This window comes from Rhinichthys klamathensis, unplaced genomic scaffold (assembly GCF_029890125.1).
Source record: "Rhinichthys klamathensis goyatoka isolate OS25496 unplaced genomic scaffold, OSU_Roscu_1.1 h1tg000111l_1, whole genome shotgun sequence".
In the NCBI taxonomy this organism is placed as follows: domain Eukaryota; kingdom Metazoa; phylum Chordata; class Actinopteri; order Cypriniformes; family Leuciscidae; genus Rhinichthys; species Rhinichthys klamathensis.
The window spans coordinates 192,570-211,297 of NW_026606649.1; the positions used below are offsets into that span (position 1 = coordinate 192,570).

The window sequence follows — 18,728 nt, forward strand, 5'->3', positions numbered from 1 at the left end:
TCAATGCATTTAGTCCTGGTCAAGACAATCTCCTGAACTCCAAACTGAATGTCAGAATGGGAAAGAAAGGTGATTTAAGCAATTTTGAGCGTGGCATGGTTGTTGGTGCCAGATGGGCCGGTCTGAGTATTTCACAATCTGCTCAGTTACTGGGATTTTCACGCACAACCATTTCTAGGGTTTACAAAGAATGGTGTGAAAAGGGAAAAACATCCAGTATGCGGCAGTCCTGTGGGCGAAAATGCCTTGTTGATGCTAGAGGTCAGAGGAGAATGGGCCGACTGATTCAAGCTGATAGAAGAGCAACTTTGACTGAAATAACCACTCGTTACAACCGAGGTATGCAGCAAAGCATTTGTGAAGCCACAACATGCACAACCTTGAGGCGGATGGGCTACAACAGCAGAAGACCCCACCGGGTACCACTCATCTCCACTACAAATAGTAAAAAGAGGCTACAATTTGCAAGAGCTCACCAAAATTGGACAGTTGAAGACTGGAAAAAATTAAAATTAAAGTTTCTGAAATAAAGCCACAAAACACATACTAAATACACTCACCGGCCACTTTATTAGGTACACCTGTCCAACTGCTCGTTAACACTTAATTTCTAAGCAGCCAATCACATGGCGGCAACTCAGTGCATTTAGGCATGTAGACATGGTCAAGACAATCTCCTGCAGTTCAAACCGAGCATCAGTATGGGGAAGAAAGGTGATTTGAGTGACTTTGAACGTGGCATGATTGTTGGTGCCAGAAGGGCTGGTCTGAGTATTTCAGAAACTGCTAATCTACTGGGATTTTCACGCACAACCATCTCTAGGGTTTACAGAGAATGGTCCGAAAAAGAAAAAACATCCAGTGAGCGGCAGTTCTGTGGGCGGAAATGCCTTGTTGATGCCAGAGGTCAGAGGAGAATGGCCAGACTGGTTCGAGCTGATAGAAGGGCAACAGTGACTCAAATAACCACCCGTTACAACCAAGGTGGGCAGAAGAGCATCTCTTAACGCACAGTACGTCGAACTTTGAGGCAGATGGGCTACAACAGCAGAAGACCCCACCGGGTACCACTCATCTCCACTACAAATAGGAAAAAGAGGCTACAATTAGCAAGAGCTCACCAAAATTGGACAGTTGAAGACTGGAAAAATGTTGCCTGGTCCGATGAGTCTCGATTTCTGTTGAGACATTCAGATGGTAGAGTCAGAATTTGGCGTAAACAGAATGAGAACATGGATCCATCATGCCTTGTTACCACTGAGCAGGCTGGTGGTGGTGGTGTAATGGTGTGGGGGATGTTTTCTTGGCACACTTTAGGCCCCTTAGTGCCAATTGGGCATCGTTTAAATGCCACGGCCTACCGGAGCATTGTTTCTGACCATGTCCATCCCTTTATGGCCACCATGTATATATATATATATATATATAAAATCAAAACATAAATGAAAGTCAAAAGCACATTTTTAGTCATGCCTGGAAACAAATCCTGTTCAAATAGGTTATATGGGCCATTCTACAGAATTGGTTCAAAGTTAGAGTTGGAAACATCTTGAAAAGAAAATTGTCTTTTTCCATAAATGTCTTAGTAGGCCAATACATTTTATCATACATATTTCAAAGTTAAGGATTCATTATTTTGATATAGCTTGCATTGGAACAAATGATGTTTTATAAACAAAGTTCGGGAGGAGCACGTTCAAATATTCATTCCAATCAACTGGTCATCAAACAATTACCATGTCTACCCTATCAGCACGAGAAGGAGCATATAAATATTCACTCTGTCAACTCACCTAACATTCCTTGACAGTTTCAGCATCCCTCCACCACCCCGACTCCTCACTCTTGGCTTATCTTATTTATTTATTTCACAGCCAGGAATACGGGGGGAGTGCTCTGGGTTCGGTCCGAATACCTAACTCGGAGCCCTCTCCTCGGACAGCACGCCAAATACGCATTTATTCTATCTGACTTATTTGTAAGTGTGAACTCGTGAAACACTATTCTTAGTTGATTAGTTTATTGACAAAACATACTATATATTTAACATATGAGCAGAAACTGTCAATGTGTTACAATACACGTCTCAATGTGTTGCTTCAGATCATTAGCGTTTGAATAGCGTGCGCTCTCCGTGGGCGTGTCACATTAGCGGAATAATGAGATGTGAGAACGATAATGAGAATGGCTAACACCTCTCTCTTTTTATATAGATTACATAAACAGGGAATATTTATTTTAGTTTTAAATTAGATAATTTAAAAGTACAAACTTAAATGATCATAAACATATATTGCTCATGTCTGGGTGAATAGTATTCGCTGAGTTTTGTTTAAGTTTAAGAGACGTGCTCCAGAAAAAAAGTTCACGGACACGGAGAGGCAGAACGCACACCCTGTTTATTTTCTTTATTTTACAAAAGCACAATATTTGATTTCGATTGTAGGTGGGCACATAAAAAAGTAGACATTTAACAGTTTTTTTTATATGTTTCATAACTCTGTATGACCAGAAATGATGGAGTAGTTTAAGTCTATTTTTCTGCTATGTGAAAAAAATCTGCCAAAACGCACGGGTGCGTTCTTGGTCCCCAGAGGGTTAACCCTCTGGGGTCGGCGGTATCGCCGGCGATACCTAGGGCTGTTCGATTCCAGATTTTTTGGAATCGATTCTGATTCCGATTCCTGTTTCTGGAATCGAAAAGAATCGATTCCAAGAATCGATTCCTCACTGTTATTTTTTTTAGATACCAACACCGTGTCTAACATGGTCGCGTCTTACCGTTCCACACAACGAGAAACTCTCTACATCGGGGTGTGACAAAGCGACCGTTGCAAATCCAGTTTTCCTTCCTATTAGACTATCGCGAGTGCTGCTTGGTCATAAATATAACGAGGCATTTACTTCCATGCATGAAAACGAGTCTGCGGTGAAATAGGTTAGAAGGATATTACTAGGGGGGTCCGGGTGCATGCTCCCCCGGAAGAAAATTTTAAATATTCCATATTTTAAAGCATCAATCTGATGCATTTTGAGATGCATTATTTGCAAACCTGGGGAGAGAAACTTAACTTCAGCGGTGGGTCAAACATATTATGGCCTTAGCTAATAATGTTCCACTGGAGCGTTCTCTCCTGCTGTGTTCATCGACTCGTCAACTTTACCAGCGCAGTTAAAAAAAAAAAAAAAAAATCAAGTAGAATTTCTATAACTCTAGTGTTGAACTGATAATCACTCTTTTGTGTGTTAAACACAATCTAATTAATACAGACAACTTCATTATAGCTAAAGAAAAAAAAAAAAAAAAAAAAAAAAAATATGATCAACCTATGACAAAAATTATATTATACTAGATTAGTGGATACCTCAGTAAAATTTAGTCTAGAAAAACAATAATTGTATAAAATCTGAACATTTAGTGAAAAAAAAAAACAATTTAGTGGGGAACAAATAAGAGACAATATGTGTAGCACTAAATCTGGTAAACCGTTACACATATTGCATTGTTGTAAAATATACATTCATGAAAAACAAGATAAAAATCAATTATATATATATATAGTTAAGACATTTTTTAAATGTATAGCACAGCTGTTTAATGAGGCAGCAACATATGATAGAGAGGACAGAACAGAACAGAACAAAAAAGGCTATTAATAACTTTCATTGCGCAAAAAGTAGCCTATGATGATATGATTATGAAAGACTCCAATACAGTGCGGCATTTTATTTTTCATTTTATGCGAAACCATATAGCTTTATCTACAGATCAAGTATAATAATAGTAACATTGAATCATCTTGGAGAGAGTTTTATCGTTGACTGTCGTAACCGAACGCGACGCGCTGTTTGAACGCTGGAGAATGACTGACAGGGAAAAGTTTGTGAACTTGAATTTAATTACTTAAATATTCATTTCTATCTCACATTATACTATAGTATGGCTTCATATATTATTTTTGTGAACGGCCCTTAGATGTTTTATAATTGGGGATGTTGTTTTGCTAAATTTATCGCAAATTTGGCATTTACATTTTTTTGTCGAATCTCACGTAGCGCCAGACTTGACCTTGGAGGCATTCTTCGTCGCGTGAGTGTGATTGATTTTTGTCGATTGATTTCATAAGTCAGATTTATTACTTGTCCTAAATTACAACGAGTAAGATCAAACCCCGCCATTTATTTAGTCTGAACTTTATTTATTTACAGGTGACGTGATTGTGTTGACAAATGAAATCGGTTACAGGCCGCGGTTTGTGTTAAAAAAAAAAAAATCTTAAAGGAGGAGTCGATTCCCCTTAATGGAATCGATTCCAACCTTTGGAATCGACTCTCAATTCCTAACGCCTCGGAATCGATTCTTTTCGGAATCGATTCCCAGCCCTAGCGATACCAGCTCACTTTTTTCCTTATCAGTGCAAAAGAGACTCAAATTACTCTGTTGATTTTGATCTTACATATAAGTGTTGTACATCATTCGATCCTGTTAAGTTTGTATTTTTTTTGTGGAACCTCACAATAAAAACAAAGTGATGTGCTTTTCGCCTAATAAAGAAAAATAAACATGATGCGCGTTCTGCGTTCTCTCTGTCAGTGTAGTCCATTCTGAAACGCGTCCGAAAAATGAACTGTAACTAAGTCAATACTTATCACAGAACCACGAGACATGTGTCTTTTTAAAGCTTGTATTCTCTTCTTTTAAATGAAGTAATTTATTAAAAAAATAAATATTTCCAGTTTATGTAATCCGTTTGAAACCAAGGAGAGGTACAGTTTTTTCGTTCTCAGTTCATTATCTTTAATTAGCTGAGGCCGCCACGCCCCTAGCACTTTTCACATGGTAAATAGGTGATCTAACGTTATGCATAGCACACGCCCAGCGATCAATGGCATAAAAACACGAAGTTTCTTCACTGATAGATTCATTGCGTTTTGAGGATGGCACGGTACTCAGACAAAGAGGCCCTTCAGATGATTCTGGACAACGAGGAAGAATTCACTTTTCCTCAGAGGAAGATTATAACTCGGACGAGGAACGGCTGCATTTTGAAGAACGAATTGATCCCACGCCGAGGATACAAGTTCGGAGTAAGTTGTTTAGTGTTTTATAATTTCTTTTCTGATCGTATAGAGCTCAAATGAATTTTCAGAATATATTTTGCCTAGCTTTTGACATCTTACAGAAAATATTGCCTCACAATATCCCTAACATTCGCTCGTGTAAACTTTTTAAATGTGATATTACTCTCTAAACATATTTGTATATTAAATATATAGTTTTCATTAGCTTATGACACTGATTATCATGCTAAAATACTGCCTTATGCGTTATGTATTTTGTTTGCGAATAACTGCATGTTTAGGTATAGCCTATTGATTTAGTGAAATATTTCAGCCTCCAGTAAAATATGTTTTACTGTCTAAATACAATATATTTTTATATAAAAATGTTGAGTTTTGGTTAGCCTATGACACTACTAATGCTAAAATAGTGCCTTATGCGTAATGTAGCCTATTTTGTTTGCGAATAACTGCTTAGGTTATATAACGAGAAATATATTTCAGGCTCCGGTAAAAGAGGTCTAAATACAATATATTTTTTATATAATTAAATGTTCAGTTTTGGTTAGCCTATGACACTATCATGCGTAAATAACTGAATACAGGTGTAAATGTTTGAAATGTAGTGATGTCTCGTTCGCGAAAACGATCCGTTCATTGCGTGTAGGCCTATCACTAAATGCGTGCGGTCTATATGGCCCATCAACAGATATGTCTCCGTCCCATGGCCCATCAACAGATATATACATACATTGTGCATCCATACCCATTAATTGTCCATCAGTTTACTTTGGATAATGTATGCTAACAGTTTTTTTTTTTCTTTTTTTTAGGAATGTGTTTGCATCATGCTCTCCTTCTCCAGCACCTCGCAGAGGGACACGCAGGTGTCGTTCAGTTCTCAGTGCGATCGTGAATCATACTGAGTAAGTGCACAAACGTAATATTTTACAGCTGAAATTTAGCCTAATTGTGTTTACATCGTCATAATTAAGGTCTGTAACGATACACCAAACCCACGATTCGATTCGTATCACGATTTTTGACCCACGATTCGATTCGTATCGCGATTCTATCACGGGGGCGGGGCTTGTGGTGAAAAAAAGAGATTTTGAGAGAAGAAAAAAAAATACCGGTATTTTTATTAAATAACATTAGTAAAAACCTGTATAATCTAAACACCAAAGAACAATAATAACTATGAAAATTATTAAACTATACTAGGCAGTGTAGGCTGCTGCTTTTGGGTTGTGTTCTGTACTCCAACTAAATTGATTTCGGGATGGTGCCGTAGGATATGCATCTGCATGTTGGACGTGTTGCCGGTCAATTGACGATTAATTCAATGCACTTTCTGAGAACTTATATTTCAAGTTTTGGCTGCAAATTTCACGTCTATAATGCTGAAATTGCCAAATTTTAAATAATTTATCCTCAACTAGTTTTGTGGTGTAGGTCTACGTATTTTATAATGTTAACTTCAAATAATACTAATAGTAATTTAAAGATGTGGTAGTTCTCAGGGCCTGAATTTCGTTTTGGAAAATGGGGGGGAAATCCCCCCTTAGATGATTCTCATGGGGGGGATTTTTTTTGTTTGAGGGGGAGAAAGGGGGGGCATTTTTTCCAAACAAAATTATTACATTTATCTTGCCTAAATGTTTGCGCTCATTGCATTTTTACAATGGGGTAATATTGTTGTTAAGAATTTACACATCACAAGGAAGCTTGATTTAAATTGTTTAATTAAATTGAAAAAAGTAGCACAAATAAATACAATAGAATAAATATACAAATAAAGACAATTAAAGAGAAAAGTTTTTGAATAGGTCTAACACTAGTATTCATATACAGATAATGAATAAAGTAATCAAATGGAAAATAACACTGGGTAGTATTTTAGTCCTGAAAAAATTAAATACAGAGGCTATTAAACCTGATTCCTATAACTTAAAGCCATCTTTTGTTGTTTTGACAACAAAATTAATGACAGACACATATGGCTTCCGTCAATTTAAGAGCTAGTGCACGGATCCTGTGTTCATTATACTGGCATGCGTTTTATGCTTATTAAAGACAAAACCGACTATATTTAGAGTATAGCCTACTCACAAAGACCGAAATTGACAATTTTGCATGTTAAAGCAATATAATCCGCGAAAAATAGTTTCTGGCCAGCTGTTTTTGAGGCGGATTTTCTATGAATGTGCGCATAGAATATAATCTCAGAGAGCGCGCGAGCACTGATTAGTTTAAAATCGCTTGAATGTTTAAACTGGTAAGACTTAAAAAGACTTCAGTCACGATGCACTGCTGGCCCGATTGTGCAAGTGAATATTCCGTCATGTCCCGACCTTACAGTCTATGGTCCCGACTCCAAAACGCGAGTTGTTTTGCCGCAGCGCTTGATGCCTGCCTTGCACAACACATTATGAGAAGAGATAGAAGACGCGCGGCACCGCTGAACACTCACGCTGTTTGTGAAATTGCGTCTGGAAGATAGTTGTTAAAAGAATGATTTGATTTTATTATCTGTGTGGATTACGATTGCGAGAATTTTACCGCATTATAAATGGGAGACCTGCGGGAATGATTAGAATTATGCGCAATACCCGCGCCGAAATTCGAGCCCTGGTTCTGGACAGGAAGGATAACTCTGGGAGTTGGAAGGGGTGTGATCGCGATTTTGCCTTCTCACATCGCGATACAGGATCGTGGACCTGAGTATCGCGATTTCGATTTTATATCGCGTATCGTTACAGCCCTAGTCATAATGTAAAAGTAGGCTACCTATTCTTGTGTGAAATTACAAAAAAAAAAAAATAATTATCCATGGCAATTAGTGATTGATAATGATAATAATACAGTTTATTTGATTGTGTTATCAGCATGCTCATGCTTTTTTCTTTTTTATAACAGATGTGACAATGAACACGTCCATCCACCAGTTCCGAAGAGAGCCAAGGCAAACAAGCAGGCAAGCAACAGGCAGTCCACTTTTTTATATATATAAAAAAACAAGTTTGGTCTTTTTATGTTTGTTTTTTTGAAAGGATGTGTTAAGTGATAGTAATGACTTTAAGTCTTTACGTTCTTAGGAAAGATTTCTATTTTGAATAAATGCTGTTCTTTTTAACTTTTTATTCATCAGTGAATCATTCTTAGTTCAGGCTGCCTCACAGCACCTTGATGGGCCATTGGGGGAGTGTCTTTAGTCTTCCCATCCAGGTGTAAATCACATTAATATTCATGGCCATTCACACTCCCACGCATACAGCAGTGCTGACCAAAAACTGACGTAAGAAATTTAAATCATTATATTGTTGTTTGTGAAAGAGTGGTCAGAATGATTTTCACTTCATTTTGAAGTAAAAATTCTAGCCTACAAGAATAGTAACTCAAAAGTCTTGTGGACAATTATTCAGTATGTGTTAAATGGCCTTATTGCGGTGACATTTTTCCCCCCAAAACGTACTAACCACGCATAATCTTTTTTTTTCTATAAAATGCAAACATGTACATCCATTTTGCTCACATATTATTGTAGCAGAGTTTGTGCTGAATACAGCAAATATATATGTTGGCAAATGGTATGTTTTAAGTAGCTGAAATAAGCACAAATGTCAGGGCATGTCAAAACATCAAGGGCCCCAAAAACACCTCAGACCCCAGAGGGTTAAGGCAGTTCTGAAGGCGAAAGGGGGTCAAACACAGTATTAGTATGGTGTTCCTAATAATCCTTTAGGTGAGTGTAGACGCATGACAAACTTTGTTGTTGTGATTAATGTATATGCAATACAGGGAGCTTTTATCGCACCACTGTAATGTTCTGCTTTAGCAAGGTTGCGTGAAAAAGCTTTTAGATATATCACAGGTTTATCAAGTTTGTTGAAATTATTCATCCTCCATCACTTTTAATCAGCTTTGACGAAACTCCCTTCAGCTAGCGCAGGCCCAGATTGGCTAATCGGGAGCACCGGGAGAATTCCTGGGTCATTTTTCTGAGTGTATAATGAACGTTGTGAAATAATCGCCTAAAATTAACTCTAATTTGGTGCTGCAATGATTCGCATCTAGCGACGATAACCGACCTCATAATCTGAGCTGCTTAAGTAGCCTACTCAAACACCGCTCGTCGGCAATGGCAAAATGTTTGAGATGACGGTCAAAGCAAGCGGGATTTATGTTCACAGAAGCGTGAACCGCGGCCGCGCACGAATCCCAACGCGACACTTCACGAGATAAGATGCAAGTGGCTAAACTAAACAGCTGTTTTACGATAGAAGTTTTAAACGCCAGACAGAAATAATCAGTTTGTAAAGACTGTATCAATCAAACCTCAGCTTCGGGAAGGGGAGATTTACAGGTAACCTAAAGATAAAGAGACTGACAGAAGAAGAACGAGAGAAGGAGATGGAGATGAGAGAGGAGAGCAGGTAGAGGAATAGCCTACTGCATAGGCCTACTGTGCCCAGAATGAGAATAACTTTATTACAAAGGATTCCTATTTAACACAGATATACATAGCCTATGTTCTTTGCCAATGACAGTGGAAAAATAATATGCCCCCGAACCCAGATCACTTTTGGGTCCTTTGTATTTATAAAACCCTGTGTACGGCTATTGCACTGAATAGAAATTTATATTTTTGAAAAATACAATGAATTACAAGGCTGTACAGAACAGTGCACTATTGCAGACTTATATACTGAGGGTTTAATTACATTATTTCAATATAGTCAGTCGGGAACTTTCATGTCTTAGGCATGAAACTCCAGGGCTGAAAATTAGTCCCACTCCGGCCCTGAGCTAGCGTGTCTTTTCGAAGTGACTAGCAGCTTTGTCACCTGACCTGAATATTCCGCTAAAACTGACTTATCGGGATGCGTTCACAAACACCAAGGGTGCTTGTCGGTTTCTGCTGTAAAACATGAACTTGCGATGTCTTGACAGTGGTCAATACCGGCTTTTGTGACAAAGCACGTTTAGGGTTCAGTCAATCTTTTCAGCTGGATTGAGATCTATTTCAGCTAAGGAGATTAACGTTTCAAAGACACACCGGCAGACCGTATGGTGAGTAAACGAAAATGCGCGCTTTGGCAGAAATGCGTAGATGGATGTTACGTGAGGATGTGGAGAGTGTCAAAATAAAGGAACTTTATATCTACGTATATTTTACATATGGCATCAATGCATCGTATCATTAGACGTTTGATCGATGCACAAAACAATCCCACAAAGAGAAGATTGGCTTCTTGAAAGAAAGTGGAGTTTGTTTTGGCTGTTTGTGTATTGGTCACATCAGCAAAGAATGCAAAAAACATCTTAGACATACTAGACATCTTGGTCTTATACATCCCACTTTGCTGCATATCTTTCTTAAAGTAAAAGGAACCGATACAACTGAGAAGAAATCAAAAATGGCAGTGGATTATTTTTTAGTATCTAGTGGTCTTACTGGGGCTGGTGATCATGATTGTAAACTCCCGGTTGTGCTTGTACAGATAAAAGCCAAGAAAGGCAGCAAAAATGTCACTACTTATTCCTTTTTAGATCAAGGGGTGTGTCAGATCACGTGATCAGATGTGTGATCAGATCGCTGTTTTTTGTACAGAGAGCTTAATGAGAAGACTCAACCTCACAGGAACCAAAGTGTGGATACTTCTACGAACTATGGGGCAAGAAAATGTTCTATCTGGAATGGAGGTAGCTGGCTTGAATGGAAACAACTAAAGAGTGTTCATTTACCTGAGATTGAGGCAGGGATTGAGCTGCTGATAGGGACAAATGTTCCTAAAGCATTGGAACCATTGGAGGTAATCGCAGTGTGAATGATGTACCCTATGCAATCAGGACAATGTTGGGATGGACTGTAATGGTGCTTTTCCACTGCATGGTACGGCTCGGTTCGGCTCGGTACGGTTCGACTCGGCGCGGAACGGTTCGGCTCGCTTCGCTTTTCCACTGTGTGGTACGACTCGACTCGGTACGGCACGGTTCGGTTCGCTTTAGCTCGGTTGCTTTTCCACCGCAGTTAGTACCCCTTCAAAGTGGGTGGGACTGATCGTTATTTTGTCCCTACACTGTTTGTAGGTCAGATAGCCGTGTGCGGCTAAGAGCTGAGCTACTTCTTGGAACACTTTTTCATTCCGTTTTGCCCCATCCATCTCTCGCTGGATCCGCTCCTCGGCAACCAACGAGAGGAACGTCTGCACCTCGTCCACTGACCACGATTCAGCCATTTCTTTTTTAAAGTTTTGATCTCTTTTTTTCCAAGAAAGTAAAAAACAGATGCTACCGCGTTGGCTACTGGTTATTTAAATCTAGCGGGTTTAGTGTCTCGTGTCGCAAATCCGCTGGTAGTGACGATTCTGTCTGACCAATCAGTGATCTGCAGTGTTTTTACGTCACATTTTAGTACCGGTACGGTACGCTTGGAACCTCAACAGACCAGGTACCATTTAAAGCGAGCCGAAGCGAGCCGTACCGTACCATGCAGTGGAAAAGCACCACAAGTGAGCCGTACCGAACCGTACCGTACTATGCAGTGGAAAAGCGCCAAAGCGTGCCGTACCGAACCGAACCGTACTATGCAGTGGAACCCACTCTTTGGAGATGGTGAGAACAAAATGGATTGTGCTCAGCCAGCAGTCACCATCAACAGAATTTCAGTTGTGAATTTGGAAGACTTATGGCAACAGCAGTTTCAAATGGACTTCCCAGAATGTAGCCAAGATGAACAAACTGGCTACTCAAAGGATGATCAAAAATTCATGGAAATGGTGACAAATTCTGTCAAACTTGTTGATGGGCATTATGAGATTGCTTACCTCTGAGAAAGAGTTCACATGCTAAACAATTGGAAAATCGTGGAGCAACGTGCTTTGCATCTAAAGAGGAGACTTCAAAAAGATTCAGGTTTTCTTGCTGAGTATAAAACCTTCATGAAGGATATGGTCTCCAAAGGCTATGCAGAGCAAGTGCCAGTAGAGGATATGACACGAAGTGATGGAAAGATCTGGTACATCCTACAAAGAAGAAAATTCGTGTGGTATTTGATTGTGGAGCAAGTTTTCAGCGAACATCACTTAATGCTCAACTCTTGCAAGGAACAGACCTTTCCAGCTCACTCATTGGAATGGTAACAAGATTCAGAAAAGAACCAGTGGTGATCATGGCAGATGTAGAATCAAAGTTCCATCAAGTAAGAGTACCAGCTGATGATGTTGATTTGATAAGGTTTCTTTGGTGGCACGATGAGGACTTAAGTCAAGATCCAGTTGACTTTAGGATGCGGGTACATCATCAACATCATCTCCTAGCTGTGCAAACTTTGCACTTAGGAAATGTGCACAAGATCATAAAGAGCAGTTCAACAGGGAAACAGTGGATAAAATCCTACATTCCTTTTACGTTGATGATTGTTTGGTTTTAGTCGCTTCAGTTGAACAAGCAATAACCTTGTAATAACCAGGAGCTTGTATCCATATGTGCCAAAGGCGGATTTAGGCTCACAAAATGTATGAGCAACAGGCATCAAGTGCTAGACGCAATACCTGAGGATCAAAGAGCAAAGAAGGTGAAAGACTTGAGCATGGATTGGGATTCTCCATCAGTTGAGAGTGTTGGGAGTGCAATGGTGCATTCAGTCTGATGTATTCAAGTTCAATATTGTAATCAAAGACAGACCTCTGACCAGAAGAGGATTCCTATCCATGATTAATTCTATCTACAATACATTGGGAATTGAGTCCTGTAGTGTTTTCGGCAAAAACAATCTTGCAAGATATCTGCAAAGGAGATTTAGGATGGGATGATGTCTTGCCTGAATTGGTTGTTCAAAAATGGACCAGATGGCTGCAAGAACTTCACCATCTGGAAAGTTTTGAGCATGCAAGATGTTTAAAACCTCCAAACTTTGGTGACATCAAAAACGCAGAGTTACATCATTTTTCTGATGCGAGCAAGGATGGATATGGAACTGTGACATACTTGCTTTTACGCAACATGCATTCTCAAGTACATTGTGCTTTTATCATGGGAAAATCAAGAGTAGCTCCGATGAAGTCTGTTACCATCCCTCGTATGGAGCTCAATGAACTTGAAAAGCTTGAAATGGATGACCCTGAGGTGAAGAAAAGCATTGAGATGAACTCTGTACAGCTCAAAGACGATGATGTGCTTTCAGGTTTAATCTATCACTTTTCTTCTAGGTTCCGTTTAAAGAAAGCAGTGGCTTGGATTTTGATATTTAAGAATCTGCTCTTATCTTTTAGTCAGAAGAGGAAACAACTGAGACTTGCTTTTGCTCATTCTGATTTAAATGGACAACAAAGAATCTCGGTGGAAAGAGAAATGGAGATTTTCAAATGTCAACTTGAACAATCTCACCTCTCAACAGAAGAACTTGAGTCTGCTGAATTGGACATTATTAGACTCTCACAAGAAAATATATTTCCTGATGAGCTTGCTAGCCTAAAAAGAGGTGAAAGCGTAAAAAAAAAGTAGCCACATTCATGGACTTTGCCCTGTTGAAGATGAAGATGTTTTGAGGGTTGGTGGACGATTAAGTAGGGCATCAATGCCAGAAGAATCCAAACATCCAGTCATTTTGGCAAAGAATTATCACATCTCAGATATCCTCCTGAGACATATACACCAGGAGGTAGGACATGGTGGTCGTAATCATATGTTGTCCAAATTACGAAAGAAGTATTGGATTACTGGTGTAAGTACAGCAATACGAAGAGTAATGTCCAAATGCATCATCTGTCGAAGATTGAATTCACCTCCAGGATGCCAAGAGATGGCAGATTTACCATCAGAAAGAGTCACTCCGAATGAACCTCCATTTACCCGTGTTGGGGTAGATTATTTTGGACCTTTCGAGGTAAAGAGCAGAAGAAGCGTTGCGAAAAGGTATGGAGTAATGTTCACCTGTTTAGCCATACAAACTGAAGTGGCACCCTTGTTAGACACAGATTCTTTCATAAATGCACTCCGACGTTTCACTGCAAGACATGGACAAGCCAAGGAACTTCGATCTGAGAATGGAAAGAACTTTGTTGGAGCAGAACGTGACCTAAGAGTTGCCATAAAGGAATGGAATCAGTGTAAAATCAATTATGTCCTTCTTCAGAAATTAATTAAATGGACGTTTAACCCCCCAACTGGATCACATTATGGAGGGGCATGGGAGAGGTTAATTAGATCTGTGCGGAAAGTTCTGAATTATACCTTAAAGGTGCAGAATCTGGATGAAGAAGGCCTATACACCGTTCTTTGCAAAGTGGAAGCTATTATTAATGGTCATCCAATCACCTTGGCATCCACAGACCCAAGTGACTTGGAAGCATAAACACCAAACCACCTGTTGCTTTTGAGGACTTCACCATCGTTACCACCAGGAGAATTCAAAAAGGACAATGTTTATGCTCGTAAACGTTGGAAACAAGTCCAGTACATAGAGACAGAGCGCAACGCGTCATAATCTGAAGACCACGCCCACCGGGGGGTGGGGGGGGGGACAATCCAACCGTCTCCATTGACTTTGCATTGCGAGAGGCTGCCTCCTTGTCACCTCCTTGCCTTATAACAAAAGACAGAAAAATGCCTAAAAGCTGCTGTGTGACAAGATGTACAGCAAACAAGCTAAAAAAAACAGAAATACATTTTTATAAGCTTCCGAACCGTAAAATCCAGCCTTTAAGGAGACAAAAGTGGATACAGGCAATAAGGCGTGAAGCATCAGCAGAAAGAATGGGTAAATTGTGGGATCCTGACACTCAGAAAAATACTTTTAATGTCATACACTTCTTTTCTTTTTACAACAAACCATTGTTCAAAATAATAGCATTTATCTGACATAGAAAGCTTTTGGACGAATACCAATTGGCCCAAGCTACAGCTACTTATAGCTAATATAGCTTTCTAATAGCTAACTTGTCCCATTATTTTAGTAACAGTGTGTGTTTTGATCGTAGGTGAAATGATGCTGTTACCTGGTGATTTGATCAAATAGTTGTAGATAGCAGGGTATTTCACGTTGGACCATTCAGTCGGATCATTTTTCCAAAAAAAAAGGAAGGTAAGGAAAAGGGGCACTGACATAGACCAATAAAATTTAACTTCTCAATATATCTCCTCCTCTCAGGTTCACATAGGGTGGTGAAATAAGCAATCAACATGGTTAAAATTATGAATGTTTTTTTTTTTTACAATATCATGTCGCGTTCCAGTGGGCGTAGTTCTCAGAGTAGTTCGAGAACTAGTTGCGCTCTGTCTCAATTGATCCACTTTTAGGTTGTCCTGAAACAACCGTTTTTTTGGGTCGACAGCTTATAAAAATGTATTTCTGGGTTATTTAGCTTGTTTGCTGTACACCTTGTCACATAGCAGCTTTTAGACATTGTTTTGTTTTTTGTTATAAGTCATAAATGACAAGGAGGCAGCCTCTCGCAATGCAAAGTCAATGGAGACGGTTGGATTGTCCTCCCCAGCATGGGCGTGGCCTAAATACGCTGTCTCTATGTCAGATTTGTTCTGAAAGAGATGGGATCAGGAGTACAAATAAAGAAAAGCCATTGAAAGTACTTTTTCCTCACCAATGTTTTATTTTTGCGTCACAAGTGCATAAAGTCTCTGTCTTAGTCTCTCAGCGGCTTTTATGCACTTGCATTAACAGTTACTGTACATTAGGGCTGCAACAACTAATCGATAAAATCGATAGTAATCGATTATGAAATCGTTGTCAACGAATGTCATTATCGATTAGTTGGTCTGCTTACGTCACGGGGAGCGTTTACTGGTGATTGATTGAAACAGGCCAATCATGATGCTCTCTGTCTTACATGCGCTTCATGAGGCACACACGCACACACACGCAAGGTCTCTATCCCTCCGTGCGCGCGCGCTACACGGTTTGGAGCACAGTCTCTTCTGTCTCGCATGCGCGCTCTTGCTTGCGCGCTCTAGATTCCGGGAGTTTGAACTAATTTGCGGGCATCAGGGAGCCGCTATCAATATGCGGGTGACTCCCGGAACTTCCGGGAGACTTGGGATGTCTGTATTTTGTCTCGAGCATCAGGTTGCGCAATCAGTTCGCTCGCACCATAAGTGATGCCGCAGAAGTAAAAAAGCGCTACCGCAGAAATAGGTTAAATTAAAACGGTGTTTACAAAGTGAAGCACTAAATATAAAGGCAGTTAATAACAGCAGCAAAAGATTGTTTTTTAGTCACTGTACTCAGTGGTTTTCAGCAAATGCTTGTGCACTAATGCATCATTTTTCCTGTCCTTTTAATCAAGCCTGTTAGCTGTTACCTCCATTCCGTTCTCTTTTTATAGCATTTGTCTACTATTAGGTTTTAATTGTTTTTCAAACGCGATCTAAGGCGGCTCTACGTTCACATGCTTGTTTTCAGTCTTTCTATATTTATTTTATCAATTTATCCTTATAATTCAATTAATTTTAAATAAAAATTAAATGAATTATATATTTTAGATGTTTTTAGTTTATATCTTCACATCTGAACAACATGTCTGTGTAAATTTGTTTTAACAAAAATTGTTAAAACATAATATATATATATATATATATTTTTTTTTTTTACATTAATCATGGTTGTCAACTTGCCATCAGCAATTATCATTAAAACAATGCAAATATTGATATTAGTAAAACTCAATGTGTGGCTTTTGCACTTTTTAAAGTGATTTAGGGTTTTAATTAGTTATAATAAAGAAAAAAATCAAATTGAATTTTTATCCGATTAATCGAAAAAAAATATCGTCCAATTAATCGATTATCAAAATAATCGTTAGTTGCAGCCCTACTGTACATATAAAAACAGTATTATATAACACAACATAATTACATAACCACAGTGAATAACTGTACAATGGCGAATTAAGGTGTATGAGCATCCCTAACAAAGCATAAATCTGTATTCAGATTTCAGAAGAATCATTTTGACATCTGTAATACAAATGCTGAGGTGTCTCGTCCGTTAGCTGATCTGATATTCACAACTGTAATGAAGATTAACGTAACTTTTAATAAGCAGTGGGAGTTCCCAACGTTAAACAAATAACTATTTAAATGTTTCTGAGGTTTGCATTGTAAGAATATACAGAGATACTTCAGATATAAAAACGCTGACTCGTTAGGTAATTTTTACTCATTGAAACCAGATGATTTCCTATTAATTCAACAAAATGTGAGGGAATACTGGGAATACCAATATGGCACAGGGTGGCTTCAGTTTTTAATGATGACATGAGCAATCCAGTAATTTATATAGATCAGTGGTCCACACACAGTTGGTGTGCAAAATCAGAAAGCCCATTGGTCGCCTTGACAACCTGGTTTTACTTAGACATTTTTATTTTGGTTTAAAAGCTTTTCTTTTCAGAAATATAATAACAACCGAGTTATAATTTGATTATTAGCTAGATAATAAATAGAGGTTAGTACACTGGTGCATCTCATCTATTATTTAGTGAATCTGTACTATTAGTTACACAGCCATTTGTAAATAATCACCACCTGACCTCAGTGGCTCCTTTGAAGCCTGTTGTTGCAGCTGCAGAGATTTCTCCGTTTTAGGTTTTCTTCCTCTGCGCTTTAGTAATGGAATCGGTCCACCTAAATAAGAACAAAGACACACCACATCCATATTTATAGATGTGTTCTTTCACTAAACAAAAGAAAACATCCAAAGATTTTGAAAGGGTAATCTACACCTGCTGATAATACATCTAAACCAGGAGCGCATGAAGTGGGGCTTGAGTTTTCTGTATCAGAGTCCTGTTCAGCTTCAATCTGTGAAAACCAAATCAAATTTTTTTTTTAATTCTAGCAGTTATGTTATGGCCATGAGACCTAATCACAAGCACCATCAGCAAAGTACTGAATGTAACAAACCTTTCTCTTTCTTCCTCTTTTAGCTTTGGCAGAAACATTTGTGGTATCTTTCTGTGATGAGTTCTGGAGACCATAAAAAATTATAAATATCTGCATTGTCAATCCACTGATTTTATACTTAAAGGGGACCCATTATACAAAATTCACTTTTACATGGTTTTTGAACATAAATGTATGTTGGCAGTTTGTCGGGGGGTTATATTTCGCAGTTGGGCCGAAGGTGGGGGAGGGGGGTGGTGTTAGATTGTTATAGATTTCCATGAAATAGTTTCACAACAAGTTACGTTTCGCCAACAGCCTACACGTCCCAGCATAAAAGCTCCAGACAAATTATTAGTTATTAAAGCATCTACGTCCACAAACCACTGTTAATTTTAACAGAAAAGCATACTGTAGGCCTATATGTGATTTGGCATGGCGGCCAATACAAATAATCCTGTGTTTGCTTTGCACCAGACTCGGTTCCAGAATCAAATTACAGATGGTGTTTCTGAAATTAGTGAGGGCATTTTTGTCTCGTCTTTTGCTTTATGGTTATCACTGTTAATCATCGCAATTTCAAGAGTGAATCGCACATTTATATGCGGATGGGCCTATGTTTTGAAGCATGTATATGGCTTGTCAAGCATGGAAAACAAAAGTTTTATTCAAATTCTGACTATATTAAAATAATTATTATATCGCCTAGTCAGGGCGCAAAGAGCTCTACCTTTATAAACATTAAAAGCTGTCACTCATTCATC

The 18,728-nt window shown here is 38.8% G+C and overlaps 1 protein-coding gene across 3 annotated transcripts in view; it reads right to left on the minus strand.

Moving 5' to 3' along the window:
- The window catches only part of psip1a (PC4 and SFRS1 interacting protein 1a), a 97,400-nt gene that overhangs the window by 31,224 nt on the left and 47,448 nt on the right, over positions 1-18,728 (minus strand). For all 3 annotated transcript variants that reach the window (XM_056254268.1, XM_056254267.1, XM_056254265.1), the window contains 3 exons: positions 17,986-18,048; positions 17,805-17,883; positions 17,613-17,706 (listed from right to left, as the gene is read on the minus strand). In XM_056254268.1, the coding sequence (XP_056110243.1) occupies positions 17,613-17,706; positions 17,805-17,883; positions 17,986-18,048 (236 nt within the window). The remainder of the gene's footprint in view (positions 1-17,612; positions 17,707-17,804; positions 17,884-17,985; positions 18,049-18,728) is intronic.